The sequence below is a fragment of the Chinchilla lanigera genome, unplaced genomic scaffold, assembly GCF_000276665.1.
Source record: "Chinchilla lanigera isolate Chin_1 unplaced genomic scaffold, ChiLan1.0 scaffold00052, whole genome shotgun sequence".
In the NCBI taxonomy this organism is placed as follows: Eukaryota; Metazoa; Chordata; class Mammalia; order Rodentia; family Chinchillidae; genus Chinchilla; species Chinchilla lanigera.
Window position 1 is genome coordinate 3358846 of NW_004955453.1, and position 19514 is coordinate 3378359.

The window sequence follows — 19514 nt, forward strand, 5'->3', positions numbered from 1 at the left end:
TCAAGGCTCTAACTGCAGGTGGAAGTACTTCACCTGTAATGGTTACAGCCCTTAGAATGTAAGGGGCAGAAATCAACCTGTGGCTTAAGCAAAAAGAAGGTATTTGTTACCAGAGATGGTGGCACATGCCTGTAATCCCAGCACTTAGGAGGCTGAGGCAGGAGGATTGCTCTGAGTTCAAGGCCAGCCTGGGCTACATAGTGAGTTCAAGGCCAGCCTGAACTGCATAGTGAGACCCTGTCTCAAAAATAGACAAAAGGATAAAATGTATTTGTCATAAAAGAAGGTTTAACAATATCTCCAGGGCAAGCCAGCTGTGGGGGCCCACCCCTGTTACTATAGTACTCTGGGAGGCAGAAGCAAAAAGATCACAAGTTTGAGCCTAGCCTAGGAAACAGTGAGACCCTGACTCAAAATGAAAAAATTTTTAAAGGGCTGGGATGTTCCTTAGTACAAATATCCCGGGTTCAATTCCTAGTACTACCAAAAAAAAAAAAAAAAAAAGCCCCAAAGTAGCAAAGTTCTCAGCCCTGGACGCCATGCGCCCCTCTACCTGCTGTGTCCAGCGTGGGAGCAGAAGCGGCCACCACACGCTGTGTTCCTCTGCCGGAAGCGGCCACCAGTGTTAACCCGCAGCGCTTCACCCAGCTACAAACCCACAGGAGAGAATCCAACTGGCTCGTGTGGCCAGGGCTCCAGCCACGATCCCATCACCAGGGACCAGGCAGGACGCCCAGCTGGGCAGGGCTGCCAGGGGCCTGCTGCTTTCTCTGCTTTCTTCCACTCGGCTGCTCTACAAAGTTCCACAGATCGGGGTCCTGAACCCCGGAAATGTATTTCCCTGCCGCACTGGAGGGAGAAGTCATAATGGAGGTGCTGGCCAATTCAGTTTCCAGCAAGGACATTTCCTGGCAGGGATGAGGCATAGGAAGAATCGAAAACATGGGCCAGGGATACAGCTCAGCGGCATAGCGCCTGCCTGGAAAGTGCAAGGTCCTGAGTTTGATTCCTGGTACCAATAACAACAATAACCCCCCCAAAAAAGCCCCATCCAGCTGTGCATGGTGGGGCACGCCTGTAATCCCAGCACTTGGGAGGCTGAGGCAGGAGGATCACTGCAAGTTTGAGGTCAGCCTGGGCTACAAAGTGAGCTCAAGGCCAGCCTAAACTGCATAGCAAAACCCTGTCTCAAAAAGACAAAAAAAAGACCAAAAAAAACCACAAAACAGTCCCAAGGGAGAGCTATCAACACCTCCATCTAATTTCACTTATTATTATTTTTGTTTTGGTTTTTAGCACTATGCAGCTCAGACTGGCCTAGAACTCACTATGTAACCCACACTGGCCTCCAACTCACAGTGATCCTCCTGCCTCAGCCTCCTGAGTGCTGGGATTACAGGGATGCACCAACCTACTTGTCCTATTGTACTGTATTTAAACAATTAACTGTAAACTCACTGAAACTTTGGGCCCATAAATATCCTCTAGGAATAGTTTGGTGAACATAGCTCTAGATTTTTCACCATTTCCTCAGATGAGGTTCTGCTCCTCGTGCAGGTTCTCAGGCTGCTTTCTGGGTACTTTCTCAGGTTGGCGCAGGAGTTTGCTGTCCATACAAGGGGCGGCAGACGACTGCTGGGACTGGACCCAGGCCCTGGGCATACTGAGCACTTGCCGTGAGCTACAGCCCCAGCTTCTTTGATTTTCCTTTTTTTTGAGACGGGGTCTCCCTACGTAGCCCAGGCTTGGCTCAAACTCATGGCGATCCTCCTGCCTCAGCCTCCTGAGTGCCACCATGCCTGGCTACCCCCAGCTGCTTTACGATTGTTTCTAAAGCAGAATTTTGGTTAAATATCCAGCTGGCGCTCTCCAGGCCACCCCGTGCACCTCTAGGTCCTCCCGGCACGGGCCGCCAGGCCTTGGCCTGCAGGGCACGCACCTCCCGGAAGCTGAGCTTGCCGTCGAAGTCCTCGTCCACCTCCTTGATCATGCTCTTCAGGCCCAGGTGTGTCTGGGGGGCGCCCAGCTTCTCCATCATCAGCTTCAGCTCCATGAGGTCGATGAAGCCGTCGTGCCCAGCATCGTACCTGCAGGGCAAGGAGGGCATGGGCAGGGCTGAGAGATGCCTGCCGGTCATCCCGCCTGCGAGCTCTTTGGCCTCATTTATAAAAAATGCCTCACGGCGGGAGTGGTGGTACAGGTCTGCAATCCCAGCGCTGAAGAGGCTGAGGCAGGAGGATCGCTGTGAGTTTGAGGCTACATAGTGAGTTCAAGGCCTAACGACATAGCGCGACCCTGTCTCAAACACACAACAGCCCCCCAAAAGTGAGAGAAACCTGAGTCCACGCACATCCACACAATGGAATGTGATCCTACCCGTCAGTGGAAAAGCAGGGAATTCTGACACGAGACGCAGTGGGGGTGACCACAAGGCCATTCCACCAATGAAGGAGACCAGCTGCCAGGGACACGTCAGCAAGGTGCACGGACACAAGGCCGCCGAGGCAGTCGCAGCCACAGGGACGGGCTGCGGAAGGGCCACGGGCAGGGCCGCAGCAGGGGAGGCACAGAGTCGCCGCCTGAGAGCAGAGAGCAGTGGGGCGGGGAGAAGGCTAAGCGGGCGGCTGCGCTCCCACAGCGCTGAGCAGCGAATGCCAGCGAGAGGTGCGCATGAGTGGGCAGAGCGGCTGGATTTGTAAGCCTGTGTGTGTGTGTGTGTGTGTGTAGTCAAGGTCTTGCTCCAGAGCCCAGGCTGGCCTCACACGCACAAGGATCGTCCTGCCTCAGCTTCCCTACTGCTGGGATGACAGCTTGCGCTTCTGTGCCTGGCTTTGTTATGTGTATCTTGCCACAATTTTTAAAAATTTAAATAAGTCAGGAAGCTTTCCCCACTGTCCACTCGCCTCTCCCGTAACAAAAGCCCATGACTAGAGAATCCCCAGGGCCCCCCTTCCGGACACGCAGCCCCTGGGCAGCTGGAGACCGGAGCCTGTGGGCCGGCTGTGGAAGGGGCGCGAGAATGCTGGCCGCTGGGGTGTAACCAGCAGACTGGGCCGCTCCTGCTCCCTGGGGCTCTGAGCCGCCCACTCAGTCCTCTGCTCCCGCAGCACTCCGTCTGCCCTTCGCACACCCTGGCATTTCCACCTCCTCCGTGGGGCACTTCTGCCTCAGCCTCTCTGCGGCCCTGGGCACAGCTCCTGGCTGCGAGGGTTATGCCTGAAAGGTGACATCCCCGCAGGGCTGCTGGTAGCCCCAAGGAACGCTGACCATGGGAATCCCACCTCCAGAAATGAAAGAGACCACCCTGGTCACCCAGCAGTGGGTGGAGTTCACAAGTCACGGGCAGGCAGGTCCGGGCCTCAAGGAGCACCGCAGGGTGGTTTGTGAATGGTTCCACAGGGAAGCAGATGGTTCCCATTCACTTAAAATGGTTTCATGACAGACCGTATTTACCTACTTTTTTACCTTATTATTGCTTTTATTTATTACTTTGTTTTTTTGGTACCAGGAATTGAACTTAGGACCTTGCACTTACCAAGCAGGTGCTATGCCACTGAGCTATATATCCTCAGCCCTTACCTTTTTACTTTAAAAAATAAAAGTTTTTGCTGGGCATGGTGGCATACACTTGCAATCCCAGGACTCTGGGAGGCTGAGGCAGGAGGACTGCAAGATTGAGTGCAGCCTAAGTGATGTAGCAAGATACTGTCTCAAAGTTAAAAAAAAAATAAGTCTGGGGATGTAGTTCAGTGCAAAAGCCCCAGGTCCAATCCTCAAATAAATCAACAAATAAATAAAAATAAATGAAAGCTTCAAGAAATAACTTACATACCGTAAAGTCCACTCCTTTAAATCGCACTGTTTTCAGTGGTTCTTACTACACTCACAAGGCTGTGCAACCATCACTGTTCGCTAATCCCAGGACTTTCTCCCACCCTAAGAAACCCACACGCACCAGCAGCCACTGCCCACCTTCTGGCCCAGCGGTCTTTCTCCTGAGTGGTTTCCCTGTTCTGAACATTTCCTAGACACGGGCTCCCACAATGCACAGCTTTTGCTGCCCAAGTTCACTCAGCGCACCGTCTTCAAGGGTCACTCACGGATCGTCTACTTCACTCGTTTCTGCGGCCCAAACCTCCCCTTATGCACGTACCCCCTGTTCACAGGTGACGGGCCCTCGAGCTGTGCCCACCTTTTGGTTCCTAGGAACAGCACTACTTTGCACAAGAGCAGACAGGTGTTTGCTTTGTTTTGCTTTGGCGGTGCTGGAGCTCGAACCCGCGGCCTCGCACACGCTAGGCGAAAGGCTTCCCTCAGCCGCATCCCAGGCCCGTGGAACACAAGTCTGGGCAGAAACCCTACGTCAGTTCTTTCAGGTGTAGACCCAAGGGTGGCACCGCTGGGCCGTGCCCTCGCTTGCTTTCGGAAGCCCCCGTGGGGTGTCGAGGGCAGACACTGCACGAACTGGGGGACCGGCTGGGATTGAGGAACCAGAAGCGGTGCTGGCAGTTACAGCTGCTGGGGCAGGTCTGTCGCAGCAGAACCTAGGCCCAGAAGATCTCAGCGAGCTGGTTCTGATGTCCAGGAATAAAATAGAGTCTGAAGTGCTAAGCACAGGATGCAGCGACCCCACATCTGGGTACTGACCCCAAAAAGCTGACAGCAGGCCTCCTCCACGTGTGTGGGGTGTTCCCAGCTGGCTGGTCCCAAGAGCCAAGCAAAGGGACAGCCAGGAGTATGGCGCAGGCCTGTCATCCCAGCAAGTGCTCTTTTTATTTTTTTGACTAGGTCTCTATGTGTAGTTCAGGTTGGCCATGCCTGGCATTCCAGCACTCAGGAGGCTGAGGCAGGAGACTGTCGAGGCCAGCCTGGGCTATATAAGCAAGTTCAAGGCCAGCCTGAACTACAAAGCAAGATGCTGTCTCAAAAAATAAAAAATAAAGCCCAGAGTGGTGGCTCATACCTGTTATCCCAGCACTTGGGAGGCTGAGGCAGGAGGATCCTTGCGAGTTCGAGACCAGCCTGGGTTACAAAGTGAGCTCAAGGCCAGCCTGGACTGCATAGCGAGACCCTGTCTCAAAATGACCAAAAAAAAAAAATAAATAAGTGCAAGGTCCTGAGACTGAAACCCTTGAACCAAGTTCTCAAGCACAGTGTTTGAGAGTAAACCAGCACCTTTGGGGACCTGGGATACGACAGAAGGTCTAGGCAGTGGCCAAACAGTCATGGTGTCAAGGACAGAGAGTCCTTAATTCTGTTTTTGTCTTTTGTTTGTTTTGAGACAGGGTATCACTGGCTGTATAGGTCAGGCTGGCCTTGAACTCACTGGCCCAGGCTGGCCTCAAATGCATAGCAATCCTCCTGCCTCAGCCTCCCGAGAGCTGGGATTACGGGTGTGCACCACCACGCCCGGTGAGTCCCCAATTCTGAATGAAAGGGGCCGCTTTCCCGTCCGGTGATGCTGAGCTCCACACAGACCCACAGCGCAGGGAGGTCAGGCTGGTCAGAGGGAGCCCAAGACCCCACGCAAGGACAGAGGCCGAGACGATGGCCAGCATGGGGCTCTGGCCACGCACGGGACGGACACTGGAGTCAGCGGAACGCAAGCAGCGGCAAAACAGGCCACAGTGGCCTGAAAAGTCGGGCGAGCATTGACGAGCAGGGGCGGACAGGCTCCGTTACAGGGCGGCAGAGTCACAGGACACAGGCGTGCATCGTGCGGAACTTTCCAGCCTTCCACGGACAGGAGGGGCCACACGGCCCACGCCGGCCCTCCTGGCCACACGGCCCTCTGCGCCTGGGATTTCCCACTGGACAAGGTGCGGTTTGGCAGTCCAGTGTGCTGCAGAAGCATTCTGGCGGGGCATGGATGGTGGCGCTCTCCTGTCATCCCAGCTCTCAGGAGGCTGAGGCAGGAAGGTCGAGGGGAGTTCCAGGCCAGTCCAACCTGCATAGTGAGACTGCCTCAAAAAAAAAAAAAAAGGAGCAGAGGAGGATGAGGAGGAGGAGCAAGAAGAGGGGAAGGAGGAAGGGGAGGAAAACCAGAAACACTCGGGAACAGCCATGCAGTGTAGACGAGCAGGCAGAGTGGCGCGGGGACACAGCGCCTGCCAGCACACACAAGGCCGGGGCTCAATTCCCAGGGCACCAAAACAAACAGAGCAGGGCAGCCCAGTTAAATGACAACCCAGGTCCCTCCCTGCCCAGCACACCCGGCAGAGGCGGAGCCGTGCAGCGTTCTGCGGTCCAGACACGGACTGCTGGGGGCCCTGGCAGGGCTGAGCAGGAAGGGAGGGCACCGGCCGGAGGCTGAAGGCCTGGTGCGGAGAGGGGCGAAGGCCAGGGACAAGCAGGGATTCCCAGGCCAGGACGTTCAGCAGGGTGGAGACGCAGCCACATCCCAGCTCACCTGACCTGCAGACCGTACCCACTGCCACCTACACAAAGCAACAACCAGGCAAAGCCCCCTCCAGACAAAGTCACCTGGGACTCTCCTCACGGGGTTCTGAGCTGGAAAACCTTAATGGCTTTCTATTTTTTTACTTCAAGACAGGGTCTCACTAAGTCACTAAGTTTCTTGGTTGGGCTCAAACTTGGAATCCTCCTGCTCCAGCCTTCTGTGCCATCATGCCCAGCTTTGGAAAAACTTTCTTTAGGCCCCCCAAGTCCAAAGCACTGTCCAGGCTGAACAAAAAGACAGAGGTCACATAAGACCTCAGCCGGCTCTGAGCGACAGGGTAACGGAATTCTGACTTCTGGAACGCATGGTCCAACTCTGGCAAAGCATTTGTTTGGTGGCAGGAAGCCACTCCAGGTAGGCAAAGCCCAGGCTGCAGAAAGGGCCAGAGCAAGGCTGGGTTGGATTCTGCTGGGTCTGCCAGGTTGTCACAGGAATAAAGCATGTGTAGGAGCTGGTGTGGTGCGGGCCTATAATCCCAGCACTCTGGGAGGCTGAAGCAGGAGGACTGCAAGCTCCATCTCATCCTGGGCTGAGGATTCATTGAGAGCCTGTGTCAAACTAGAACAAAAAAGAAAAAAGAAAGAAAGGAAAAGAAAAGGCTGGAGATGGAGACCTAGCTCAGTATGAAGGCCGTGGGTTCAACCCTCAGTACCACAAAGAGGGCGGAGGGAGCATCCATGAGGCCGCAGAGCAGGAAGGATGGAATCTGCGCCAGCCACCCAGGTGCGTCGGCTGGAGCCGTCTCCTACAGCCCGTGGGACTCTAAAGCGACCACATCAGGGCTCCGCCAGAAGCGCATCCTTGTCTTCAAAGCGGCCTCGCCCGGGGCTTTCTACCGCCAGCCTCGGGCCGGGTGTGCAGGACAGGCAGGAAGACTCACTCTCCGACTGCATCATCTGGTTTCATCTGGAGAGGCGCCCGCAGGGACATAGTGCCGGCCCAGCTGGGCTTGGCCCGTCCGCTGGGCGGCTCCCCTCAGACCACGGGCCTCACGGACGGACGGACGAGTCCTTTTGATGTGTGGGACGGTCCTGTGATGCTGTAATAACAGCCGCCTGCCCTGCTCTTTATGGACGGCTTCACCCAGGCCAGGCGTGAGCTCAGCCACCTCTTAATTCTGCAGTGCTAGCAGGTGGAGCTCAACTTACAGGACTAGGTGGCAAAGCCAATTCCCGCAGGGCAGGTGGAGCTGGCCCAAGATTTTCACAGAGATCTGAAGCTTTCTACGGGAGTAAGGCACGCAAAAAGCATCAGTGAGTAGTCAGGTGTGGTGGTGCATGCCTATAATCCCAGCACTCTGGGAAGCTGAGGCAGGAGGATCGCAAGTTCAAACCTGGCCTGGGCAACAGCAATTTAGTGAGACCTTGTTTCGAAATAAAAATAAAAGGCCTGGGGGGTACAGCTCAGTATGAAGGTATTGGGTTCAAGCCCCACTACTGCTGGGGGCCGAGGTCATAATCCCAGGCTCTGTGCTGCTATTTATTTCCTGGCGCTTCCTTCTGGATTTATGACCTAATTCCGTGTTTCCCATTTTCTCAGTTCCTCTGGGCTCTTCATTCTTGGGGGCCTGTTGGGGAGAGACTCTGGCCCTGCCAGTCGCGTCCCGCAGACCCAGATGTGGGCAGGCACTCGGGGAGGCCTGGCCCACATGCACGTGGACAACGGCCTGGGCCTGAGTGTCTCACGGAGCCGTGGGGGCCAGTGGCCTGGGGGCCGGGTGTGCATTGAGCAAACGGGGCTGTCTAGAAAGCAGCGCATCCGTCTACAGCCAGACCACGCTGCACATGCCTGGTCCCGTATGATCTCAGGAGCTAAGCACGGTCAGGCCTGGTTAGCACTTGGATGGCAGAAAGCAATGCACTGGGAGGCTGAGGCAAGATCACTGCGAGTCTGAGGCCAGCCAGAGATACATAGCGAACCCTGTCTCATAAAAAAAAAAAAAGCAGCAATGCACTTTACAGGCCTGTGGACCTCACAGCCTCTGGGGCAGCTTCTCGGAGGGCTGGTCACACACAGCCAAACCGCCTCCGTCACCTTTAGCATCCTGGGAAACCAAGCCCACCCCCTGCCACAGCCCCAGGGCTGAAGCCGCCCAGCCCTGTCGGAGAGTGAGGTCTTCTCTGGGGCCACTCCGCTCCTTTACAGCCAGGCCGGCACTGAGGGAGGTGGGTGAAGCAAAAAAATATGTGTTTGAATTTTACATTTTGTTGCAGTGAAGATACACTACCGCGAATCCCCTCCAAAATGCACCCTCGCTCTGAACACACTCATCCCACCATTCCTGACACTTCGTGAAGCACTTCTGGAGTCTTCTTTCCTCAGTCTCTGTGAGCTGCAAGCAGAAACAGAGCGAGCGCTCTGCCACCCAACAGCAAGGCAGCTTGTGGAACACCGCAGTGCGTCCTCATCCGCCTTGCTCATTGGGTCTGGCACGGTACCACCTCTGGATCTGCCCCAAAGTCAAAATGACAGCGAAAGGTCAGCTTCCTGAACGGATTCAGGACATCAAGGCAGCTGGGACAGCAACTAAAGACATCATGGAAGCCGACTCCAGAGCTGCTCGAGAAAGCGGCAAGAACGACGGGATAAGTATGTTCAAAGCCAGCGAGTATTTGGAGGGAGTTCATGGCAATGTGTCTTTTTCTGTTTGTTTGTCTGTTTGTTTTGAGGCAAGGTCTCACTATGCGGTTCAGGCTGGCCTCAAACTCAGAGCGATCCTCCTGCCTCAGCCTTCTGAGTGCGGGAATTACAGGTGTGTACCACTATGCCCAGTGGCACTGCGGCTTTTACTGCAATAAATTTCCTTGAATGTGAACACTGTTCATATTTCTCGATCACCCTGCATAAGGCATCAGGCTGAGGCCCCTGACTGCTGGGTCCTCAGCTACACACACCCATCACCTGGCCAAGTTCCAGCCGGGCTGAAGGGTCCAGGTGGCCCTCTCCCCGCCCACCAGAGGCCAGCTACCAAGGGGACGGCCATGAGAGGACAAGCGCTGGTTTCCAGTGTCCACCAGTTTCAGACCCCTTTTTAGTCCATGAATCGCTCATTCTTTGGCTCCCCGCGCAGCACTCCTGGGCCTTCTAGGTTTTCACCTCAGCAGCCAGAACCATCCCAGCGTGAATGGAGACGGAGCGGAGCCAGCACCTTTGTCTGCGGAGGCTCCGCCACCAGAGACTCCCCAGGGAGCCCTCCACACCGGCCCTCACAGGGGCGGCAGCGCCCCAGAACTGCATAGTGAGACCCTGTCTCCAGAAAGAAGAGAGGGAGGAGGAGGAGGGCGAGCTCGCGCAGGAACTCTCCCAGGGCCGCGCTTCCTGAGGGCGACTCAGATGCCGGAGTCAGTGCAGGGAGCTCCGTTAATGGCAGCGCTCGGGCTCCCTCCTGCAAGAGCCCTTCCCTCCTGGTGAGAGGCCAGCTCGGGGGTTTTTTTGGTACTGAGGACTGAATCAAGGACTAAGAGGCCACATTTCTGAGGCTGTGGGAGACCAGGGGAGGTTGAGTGCCACCGCACAGACAGCCGCAGCACCCTGTCCTTCCGTCTGCCGTGTCCGGATGTCCGCGGGGGACGTGCAGGGAGGCCCGGCAGGGCTGGGGGCTCCTCCATTCTCCAGGCCTCCTGAGTGCTGTGCGCTCAGCGCCTTGCAAGACAGCAGAGGGGGCGGAGCCGAGGGCCCTGCCCGGGCCTTCCATGCCAATAGCTTCAAAATCTGCCTTGTCCTAAGCGCATGCTGCCGGTGCCTTGCTCCTGCCAGGAGCTGTCACAAAGACTGCGAAGGAAACAGAAGCCAGGCACGGTGGTGCACACCTGTAATCCCGGCACTTGGGAGAGGCCAGTCCAGCAGGTTAGCAACGGAGACCCTGTCTCCAAACAAAAAAGGGCTGGAGATGCAGCTCAGTGCAGAGGCCCTGGGTTCGATTTGCAATAAAGGAACAATAAAGAAAGAGGGCCTCCCTCCGCCCCAACCTCCCCCAGCCTCGCTCTCACGCCGGCCACTGGCTGCCTCGTGCGGGCCGGTCTCGGGTGCAGGCGGGTTCTCCCGACGCCAGCCCTGCTGCTGGGGACCCAGGCCGGCCCCGGGACCCTTGAAGGTACAGAGGGTCGGCGGGAGCGCCTGTGACCCAGCAATGCCCACGTGCTGGGGGCGGGAGGGCAGGGTCCCGAGGGAGGCCAGGGCACCCGCTGGGTGTGGCTCCGGGGTCAGAGTCCGGCCCAAGTCCTTGGCACGCTCAACGCCGTGCTGCCTGTCTCTGGGACGGGGCGCCCAGTTCCTCCTCTGTCCTGGTCCTGCCAAGAGTCAAGGCCCTGCGATCTCAGGGGACGGATGCCCCAGACACCTCAGGCTTCCAGGACTCACACGGCTGGGTGTCCCTGGCAGTGCCGCCGACCCCCGTGACTCCCAAGCCAAGGCAGTCAGGGAGAGGAAGGGCCAGGAGATGCTGGCCGAGGGGGCAGCCGGTGGCCACCAGCCCGACCAGGGGACCAGGCAGGAAGGAGAAGCAGGTGCACCCTTCCTGGCCACCAGGACCTGCTCCTGCGTCCTCCTGCCCGCCCCACCTGAAACCCCGCAGCCCGTGGTGGCAGAGCACCGGGCTGGAACACAGTGACCTAATTAAGGCCCCGAGCGCACACCTAGCAAGCGGTCACTTGATCTTGGGGACAACCTGAGAAGGTGGTCACTCGCCTTTTTCCACATCTCACTTACGGGCGCGTGCCTGCCTGGCTCTAGGGCCGCCAACCCGGCCGCAGCCTGAAGGGCTCAGAAACCTCTACAAAGGCCAAGGCACCTGCTCTGTCCCCGGGACCGGCGTGGCCGTGGGGACGGCAGGAGAAGGTTAGCAGGTTCGCCTCACTCGACTGTAAAGAACTCATCTCAAGCCGGGCGCAGTGGCACACACCTGTATCCCCAGCACTTGGGAGGCTGATGCAGGAGGATTACCATAAGTGTGAGGTCAGCCCAGGCTACATAGCTAGACCCTGCCTCAAAATAAATAGGTAATAAGCAGATGAGTTATCTGTTCAAGGGAAGAAGAACAGGCATTCAGGGCGGGGGCAAAGACCAAGCTGGGCAAGATCCAGGGCAAGCAGCTCTCCAGGGCCACCACGGATCTCACCCGAGCCCTGTGGGCCGGGAGCTGCGGCCAGCAGCAGCTGGGTATTTCTGGTACAAGTTGTCCCCAGTTACGACGGGGGTTCAGTGAGCAGCCTGGGAGCGGCATCTAACCTTCCCTGGGGTGCGGTCCCTCGGCCACTCCAGCACCAGGAAGGGCGGCAGGGCCGGGCCTGCGCATGTGGTGGCCGCGACATCCTCCCACGCCCTGCGAGCTGGATGTAAGCTGGCGGCGGGCGGGCTTGGGTAGAGACCAGGTGGCCACACCAGCCGCCAGGGTGGGGGCGGCTTCTGGAGTTGGAGCCCCATCCTCACCGGGCCCCCACCCCGCCAAGGGTCCCGCCAAGTCGGCAGCAGGCCACAAGGAGGCCGCTGCTCCGCTAGCAATCCAGTCCTCTGTGCAACGCCGAGGCCTGGCCTCCATGCGGCAGCCGGGCGCGCAGGGCCGAGGTCAAAGGCAATTAAAGCAGGCCGGACGCACGCACGCCCGTGACTGGAGCCAAGGCCGCCGGCTGAGGAAGGGCACTGTCACTGACCTTCATGCGGAGAGGATGAAGGCTGAGGGTGCCAGGGAGGAGGAGACAACAAGTAACAGTTTCCAAAGAGAGAAGGCATGCAGGGATGGCACAGGGAGCCCGCGGGGCCCTGCGGACCCAGAGAGGCCGGGCGGAGCCAGCAGGGCCTGCGAGGTGGGGGGTGGCGACACGAGGCTACGGCCGGGCTGAACTGGCAGGGGCCTTGGAAGTCACACAGACGTCCCGCCCTGCCCCATGTGCCGCCCCACACTCTAGGCCGCAGGGATCTGCACCTGCAGACCAGGAAAGACCACAGGGGGTGAAGAGCAACCAAAATAATGTAGGTGATGGGTTTGGGCATGGCCCAAGGCCAGTGAGGCCCAGGTGCCATCCCCAGCACTGGAGAAGAGGAAAGACCCAAAGGGAAGTGCGCCTCCCCAAGGAAAAGCCTCCCGAGGCCCGGTGACTGGTGCGCCCTCCTGCTCTCCGGGCCCCCACTCTCTTATCCAAAAGTCTGGTATGCGTGAGGCAGGAGGGCAGTGAGTCCAAGGCCAGCCTGGGCTGTGCAGTGACACACGAGCACCGGAGGTCAGAAGAGCCGGGCTACATCATCCAGTAAAGGTGCCCAAGGCCTGAAAGCTAATGCAGGGCAGAGCTGCGCAGATGTGTGCACTCTCTGGGAGGACACACCAGCTGGGGTGGGGGTGCGACCTGTGATTCTGGCATTCGGGAGGCTGAGGCGGGGGACTGCAAGTTTGAGCCCATTTGGGGATTAAACTTAGTGAAAACCTGTCTCAAAATAAAAAATAGTGCGGGCATGGTGGTGCACACCTGTAATCCCAGCACTCAGGAGGCTGAGGCAGGAGGATAGCTGCGCATTTGAAGCTACCTTGGGCTAGACAGTGAGACTCTATCTCAAAACAAATATAGACAAAAACAAAATAAAAAATAAAGGGCCAGGATGTAGCTTAGTGCAAAGGCCCAGGTTCAATCTGAACTAGGACTGAAAGAGAGACAGAGACAGAGGCAGGGACAGCTCAGCAGGGCTGGGGTGTGCCTCAGTGTAGAGCACATGCTGGCTATGTACCAGGGCCCGGGTTCCATCCCCAGCGCTGGGGAGAGGGGAAGACCAGGCCCCAAATCAGCTGGAATCGGTTTCCACTCTCAAAGTTCTACTATTTTCCAGGACATCTTAAACTGGGAATGTCATATGTAAATAATGAAAAAGAATGCATGAAGCTTCTTTTTAAACTGCAAGTCCATCGTGAAAGGGAAAGAAACTGCTCAAAAGGAAAGAACAACTGGGATGGGGGAAAGGAGAAAAGAAAAAGAAGGAAAGGGAAAAACACAAGATAGCGAAGATAACTGTACTACTAATTTCTATTGGTTTACTGAAAGGAACGGTTAATGCCTGATTGTCTGATCAGTCTTACACGCCTATATCTGGTAATCTGAACAATTTTGCCGATAACAATATGCAATATAACAGCCATTGTTAGAAGCTCCAGTGGTGTAATCGGTTAGCGTGCGGTACTTATATAACAACCATTGTTAATTTTTCTATCGTCTTGTTTTGAAATTATGTATTTTTTATTTTTTAAAAAAATTTTTTAAAATATAGGAGGCTGGGAATATAGCTTAGCGGCACAAGCGCCTTCCGAAATTTTTTTTTTTAAATATAAATAAACTGCAGGAGTCTTTCTCCGGTTTCCCTCAAGACCAGTGGAATCTCAAACTTTTTCCCGGGCAGGGCTCTCACCCAGAGAGGATGGTGCCGGCACACCTTGTGCAGAGGAGACCCCCAGGGTCAGAGACGAGGTGCCTAATCCACACCCAACCACAGGCCAAGGGGGCAGACACTGCGGCCAATTAGGGAAGCTCCCTCTCTGCCTCTCCATCTGTAGTTCTCAGCTCAGGGATACTTTGGAGACAGAAATCCCAGGTGACAAATAATGCGGATGTCACCTAGGGACCCAGCTACAGGGGGATACCACCTGCCCACTTCCTTCACTGGCAAGAGAAGCCAATGCAAATACAATTCTTTGTTTGTTTGTTTGTTTGAGACAGGATCTCCCTACAGTCCAGGCTGGCCTCAAATGCTCAGCATTCCTCCTGTCTCAGCCTCCCAAGTGCTGGGATTGTGGGTGTGTACCACCACACCTGGAAAAGATGCAGTCTTTTTTTTTTGTTTGTTTTCTTCCTGTACTGGGAATCGAACTCATGACCTCGTGCTTGCCAGGCAAGTGCTGTGCAGCTGAGCTAAATCCCCAGCCCCCAAGATGTAGTTCTTGCTCCTGCTCCAGTGCACACCTTCCAGAGGGCACCTCTGGGGTCCTGGATCTCCAGCCTTGCCTCTCTGCCCACCCAACTGAGGCACCCCAGGGTCCCATGTGGCTTCTACTATTTAGCCCTAGTGAGTGTCACCCCAGCCACCTGCACAGTCACCAGGTTTGGGAGGCTGATTCTGGCCAGGATGGTCGGCCACAGACAGCTGCAGGCCACACCACGCTCACAAAGTTTTCCCAGAGCACAGCCCCCTCTAGTCTTGCATATTGCAGGGGAAGAATAGAACAGCTGGGTGTGGTGGTGGGGCATGCCTGTAACCCCTGCACTCCGGAGGCTGAGACAGGAGGATTGGTGAGAGTTTGAGGCCAGCATAGACCATGTAGGGAGACCCTTTCTCAAATAACAAGAAGTGAGAGAGGAGAGGCCAGGCATGGTGGCACACGCCCGTAATCCCAGCACTCAGGAGGCTGAGGCAGCAGGATCGCTGAGCTTGAGGCCAGCCTGAGCCACAAAGTGAGCTCAAAGCCAGCCTGAACTGCATAGTGAGAGCAAGCAGGCAGACACTTTTAAACTAATCATGCACGGATGGGGGAAGAACTTTTTTGCATAATGTAAAGCATTAATAACTGTTTTCATCACTTAAATTCTAAGCCCCATCCATCAAGTTCTCCTAAGACGCGAGGCGGAGCGGCTCCTCGGAGAGCTCGGGGTGCAAGGGTGGGGAGGAGGGAGCTCCTGCAGAGAGGAAAGCGGCAGCGTCTGCCGGCCCCTCACTCTTAGTCTGACTCAGCATCCTGAGAGCTGGCTGTGAGAGCAGCCCGGGCGGGAGCCGCCCTGAGAAGCAGGACCAGCACAGCTGGCTCCTGGCCCCTGGTTCCGATACCCAGATGTGCAGCATCCGTCCAAGGATGGATGTTGCGGCCTCAGTGGGTCGCTGCTGACGTGGGAGCTACACCAGAAGAAGCACGTTACTCGACCTGCCTTTCTCCCCGGCGCAGGGCATGCTGCTTCCCTCTGCTTCCCACCACTGCCCAAGCTTTCTCTTTCTCAGCCTGGGGGCGCAAAGCCAGGGCCCATATGCTAAACACAGGCTCTACGCTGAGCTACACCCTGGCCCCACCTTCCTGTAACTAAAGTCACTTTATGAAATCTCAGCCCTCAGGAGGATGAGGCAGGAGAATGGAGATTGGAGAAAGTCAAGGCCAGCCTGGGCTACTTAGTGAGTTCCAACTCACCTTGGACTACAGAGTGAGACCCTGTCTTACACAAAAACAAGCAGGGCGTGGTAGCACAGGCCTGTAATCCATGCATTCAGGAGCAGGAGGATCCCAAATCCGGGACCAGCCTGGGCAATTTATAGAGACCACACCTCAGATGTTAAAATAATAATAATGGCTGGAAGGCAGCTTGTACTCCCTGGGTTCAGTTCCCAGTACCCCAAAAAAGAGAAAGAGAAAAGCAAAACTGGGAGAGAAGGGGGCAAGAAATGAAGAAGGCCCCTCTCCGGCCTTCAGCGGTGTCTTGCCACGGGGCAGTGTGACGTTGGCAGGGCATCCGTGACATCAGCATTTCGGATTCTTAATGAAAGGACAATTCCCTACCCCCAGTCCCGCAAATTAAAACCCGCACCTTGTGTGCGGCCAACCCCGGCGGCTGTTTCCAGGTGCACTCCGGGCCAGCCAGCCTGAGCGCTGTCCCCATTACCTCCCCGCGACGGGCCTGGCTTGTCACAGTTTCCTGTCCAACCTGGCCCTCGCGCCAGCTCAGTTTCAGCTCCGGACACACACAGAGAGTCAGATTCTCTGGGCCTTGCACCCTCCTCTAGAATCAGGCCACTGTGCTCCTGGCGCGGCTATCCAGTGACACACTTGGAAGCAGAAGGGGACTTTCTCTGGCCGGGCTGGTGGCGCCTCTGGCTTCCACAGCCTCTCTGCTGCTGCGCACCAGTTAGGAGCCAGGCTCCTGTGTGCACGCCTGAGGCCACAAAGGCGGGATGCCCACTCCAGGGACTCAGGAAGCTTGCAGGCGAGAAGTATCCATCTTTTGTTTGCTTGTTTTTTAAATCTTGTAAACATAGGCGATCCCTTAGCCAAATACTTTACAATAGGAAAATCACATTTAGAAGCCCAGAGCACGTTTGACAGTGTCTGTCCGAATCTATCCCACCCCGAGTCCCAACAGAAGAATGAATGGGCGAGCTTTGTGTGCTCTGGTCTAGTCGGGTTTCAGCCAACAGGGTACCAAGAGAACGGAGGCGACATCGGAACGCAAATCTAGAAACCGCTGAGAAGGGAATTCTTGCTGAATGGAAGGCACTCCTGGCACAGGTAGGGCTCCAGTGTACCGCTTTTTTTTGTAATTAGCACAGTTGAATTAGGGTTGGAGCCGGTGTGGTGGCACACACCTGTTGTCTCACTATTGGTGAGGCTGAGGCAGGAGGATCTCAAATTTGAGGCCAGCCTGGGCTACATAGGGAGAGCTTGTCTCAAAAACCCTGGTCACACTGGACTAAGGTAGGCCCTAAATCTGTTAACTGGTGTGCTCATACGATGGCCTTCTGAAGACCCAGAGACACCAGGTGACAAAGGGCAGGGATTGGAGAGGCGCACCTGTCAACTGCAGAATGCTAAGGGTGACCAGCAGCCACCAGAGCTAGGAGGACACAGGAAGGAGTCTCCCCCAGAGCACTCGGGCCCTGGCAGTACCTTGGTTCCAGACTCCTCCGTTCCCAAAGACAGACAGTAAGTTCCACCTGATTTAAGCTTCCCAGCGTGCGTGTGGCGTTTGTCCTGTGCCTCCAGGACACCAATACCCTGACCCAGCTCCAGCCGGGACACCTTCACCAGGCAGCCCAGCCACTCACCCTGGAGCCAGTTCCACAAAGCGATTTACACAGCACAAGGACAGCACAAGACAGGGCCTGCTGGCCTCTGTGTGCGGTCCCAGCACTCTGGGAGGCTGAGGCAGGAGGATCACACATTTGAGCCCAGGCCAGGCAACTTCCAACTTTGGCAGGAGCCCGTCTCCAGGTTAAAGAATAAATAAATAAACAACAAAAGGTGCTGGAGGTGTAGCCAGTGTGAAGGACTACATAAAATGTGCACATCTGCATAGAACTCAGTGACGGACCCTCCAGCCCCCCCCCCCCCGGCACACGTCACTCGTCCCATCCCACTACCCACAGGCAGGTCCCAAGGACAGGAGCTGCCTGAGCACCTCCGGGAGCCCAGGAAGCCCGGCTTGGCTCCTCTTCCCGGCCTCCCAAACCCGCACACCCGGCACAGCCTGGGTACACGCCGCTGTGTGCTGTGCTCCTCAGGGTTCTGCGTGGCTGGGTGCTCTCGTTACAGGGCACAGAAACCTAAGGGGAGAAAGGCCTCGGAGGAGACAGTGTGCTTCAGTTAGGGGCAGGAGCTCCGGGGGGCGGTGGGCTGGAGCAGACACACCAGAACAGACCACCCTCTTTCTTCCTTAGTTTTTTTTTTTTTTTTTGAGACAGGTCTCGCTATGTAGTTCAGGCTGCTGTCAAACTCACAAAGATCCTCCTGCCTCAGCCTCCCAAGTACTGGGATTACAGGTGTGTAATCCCACTTGGCTTCCTTTGGCTTTTCTTTTCAGAGACAGGATCTTCCTAAATTGCTAATTTGTCCAGACTGAGCTCAAACCTGCAATCCTCCTGCTTCAGCCTCCCTGAATTCCAGTTTATACAGAGCGTGCAGAGGCTGAAGGACAGAGACCTGGAGTGCAGGGTCTAGAACTCCACCCTGGGTGCCTGCACCCCTCCTTTCAGGGACGGGGGCACCAAGCCAGTGAGCACAAGGAATTTGCCTGGCCCCAGGACCTGGCGCCTAGCCAAGCTGGAACAACAGTGAAGCCATACCCCGCAAAGCAGGCACACCAAGGCTGCTGCTGGAGCTGCTGTGTCCCATTGGACTTGAGGGAACTGATGTATAGATCCAGCCACACCTGAAGCCAGAGCTGGTCTTTCCGTTCCAGGAGGCAAATAATTCTTTTGTTGATGCCAGCTGGGGTTGCAAGCGACCGAAGACCCAGCCTGGAATTCTGATGGGCAGGATACAGATCGCACACCGCTGTCCCCAGCCAGTGCCTGTTTCCTCCCAGATGCCACCCAAGACAGCCAACTCACAAGCTTATCCTGCCAAAGAGAGTGTTCTGCAAGTGGGCGTGGGTGGTGCAAGCTTAAAATCCCAGCGTTCTGGGAAGCTGAGGCAGGATGGTGGCAAATTCCAGCCCGCCAGAACAACTTAGTAAAACCGTGTCTCAAAAAGAAAAAAATCGCAGGGCGTGGTGGAGCACACCTGTAATCCCAACACTTGGGAGGCTGAGGCAGGAGGATCCTTGCGAGTTTCAAGACCAGCCTGGGCTGCAAAGTGAGCTCAAGGCCAGGCTTAACTGCACAGGGAGACCCTGTCTCAAAAAGACCAAAAAAAAAAAAAAAAAAAAAAAAGAAAATGAGCTGGGGGTGTAGCTCTGAGTTTAGTCTTCAGTAGACTTGTGCGTGCGTGAGCGCCCACGCGCCCACGCACACACACACCCATACACATACACATTTTGCAGGAAACACGGAAGCAGCGGAGTGGCCACACAGCCGTCTGAAGCTGAGGGCCCCCAACATGCCCCCCCTGAGTCTAGCTGGCCCCGGAGGAGCCGAGGACACGGGAGTATCCGGGTCTTCCCCGAAACGCACACCCTGGGGAAGTCACGAGGCTAACTGCTGCCCCACGGCCAGCTTCCCACGCCACCCAATCGCGTCCCCCCACGCCAGACCCAGGAAACGGTGCTCCAAGACGGGGTGGAAGTCAGCGGCCAGGAGGCGAGGCCTCAGGACCCCCGCACGCGTCCGCCCGGCACCTCTAAATAGGACCTGCATTCCGCGCGCCTTTAGACGCCCAAGCCTGACCTGCACGGCCTCCGCTCCCCGCGGCCGTTTTTCCGGTCTCAGCCCAATTCTGGAAATAATATTAATAGCTCGATGGGGACCTCACGGTGCGCAAAATGCTTCCTGGACTTAAAAGGCGGGGCACGGCTGTCAGGGCGGCCCCCGGTCCCTCCGGGCAGCTGCTCCTGCCGGACTTGGGTGCCCAGCAGCGCCCGGGCGCCCGGGTGGGCGACCGCGCTGG

At 56.4% G+C, this 19514-nt stretch overlaps 1 protein-coding gene across 2 annotated transcripts in view; it reads right to left on the bottom strand.

Annotated features, from left to right (window-relative positions):
- Efhd1 (EF-hand domain family, member D1) overlaps nt 1-19312 on the bottom strand; it is a 33239-nt gene extending 13927 nt beyond the window's left edge. The window contains exons 1-2 of one of the 2 annotated variants that reach the window (XM_013519768.1): nt 19295-19312; nt 1940-2087 (exon numbers count right to left, since the gene is read on the bottom strand). In XM_013519768.1, the coding sequence (XP_013375222.1) occupies nt 1940-2053 (114 nt within the window). In that variant the 5' untranslated portion in view covers nt 2054-2087; nt 19295-19312. Of the gene's footprint in view, nt 1-1939; nt 2088-2376; nt 2555-19294 lie in introns of those variants that run through there. The other variant, XM_013519767.1, reaches the window with a different exon arrangement.
- Nucleotides 19313-19514: the final 202 nt, after the last annotated feature.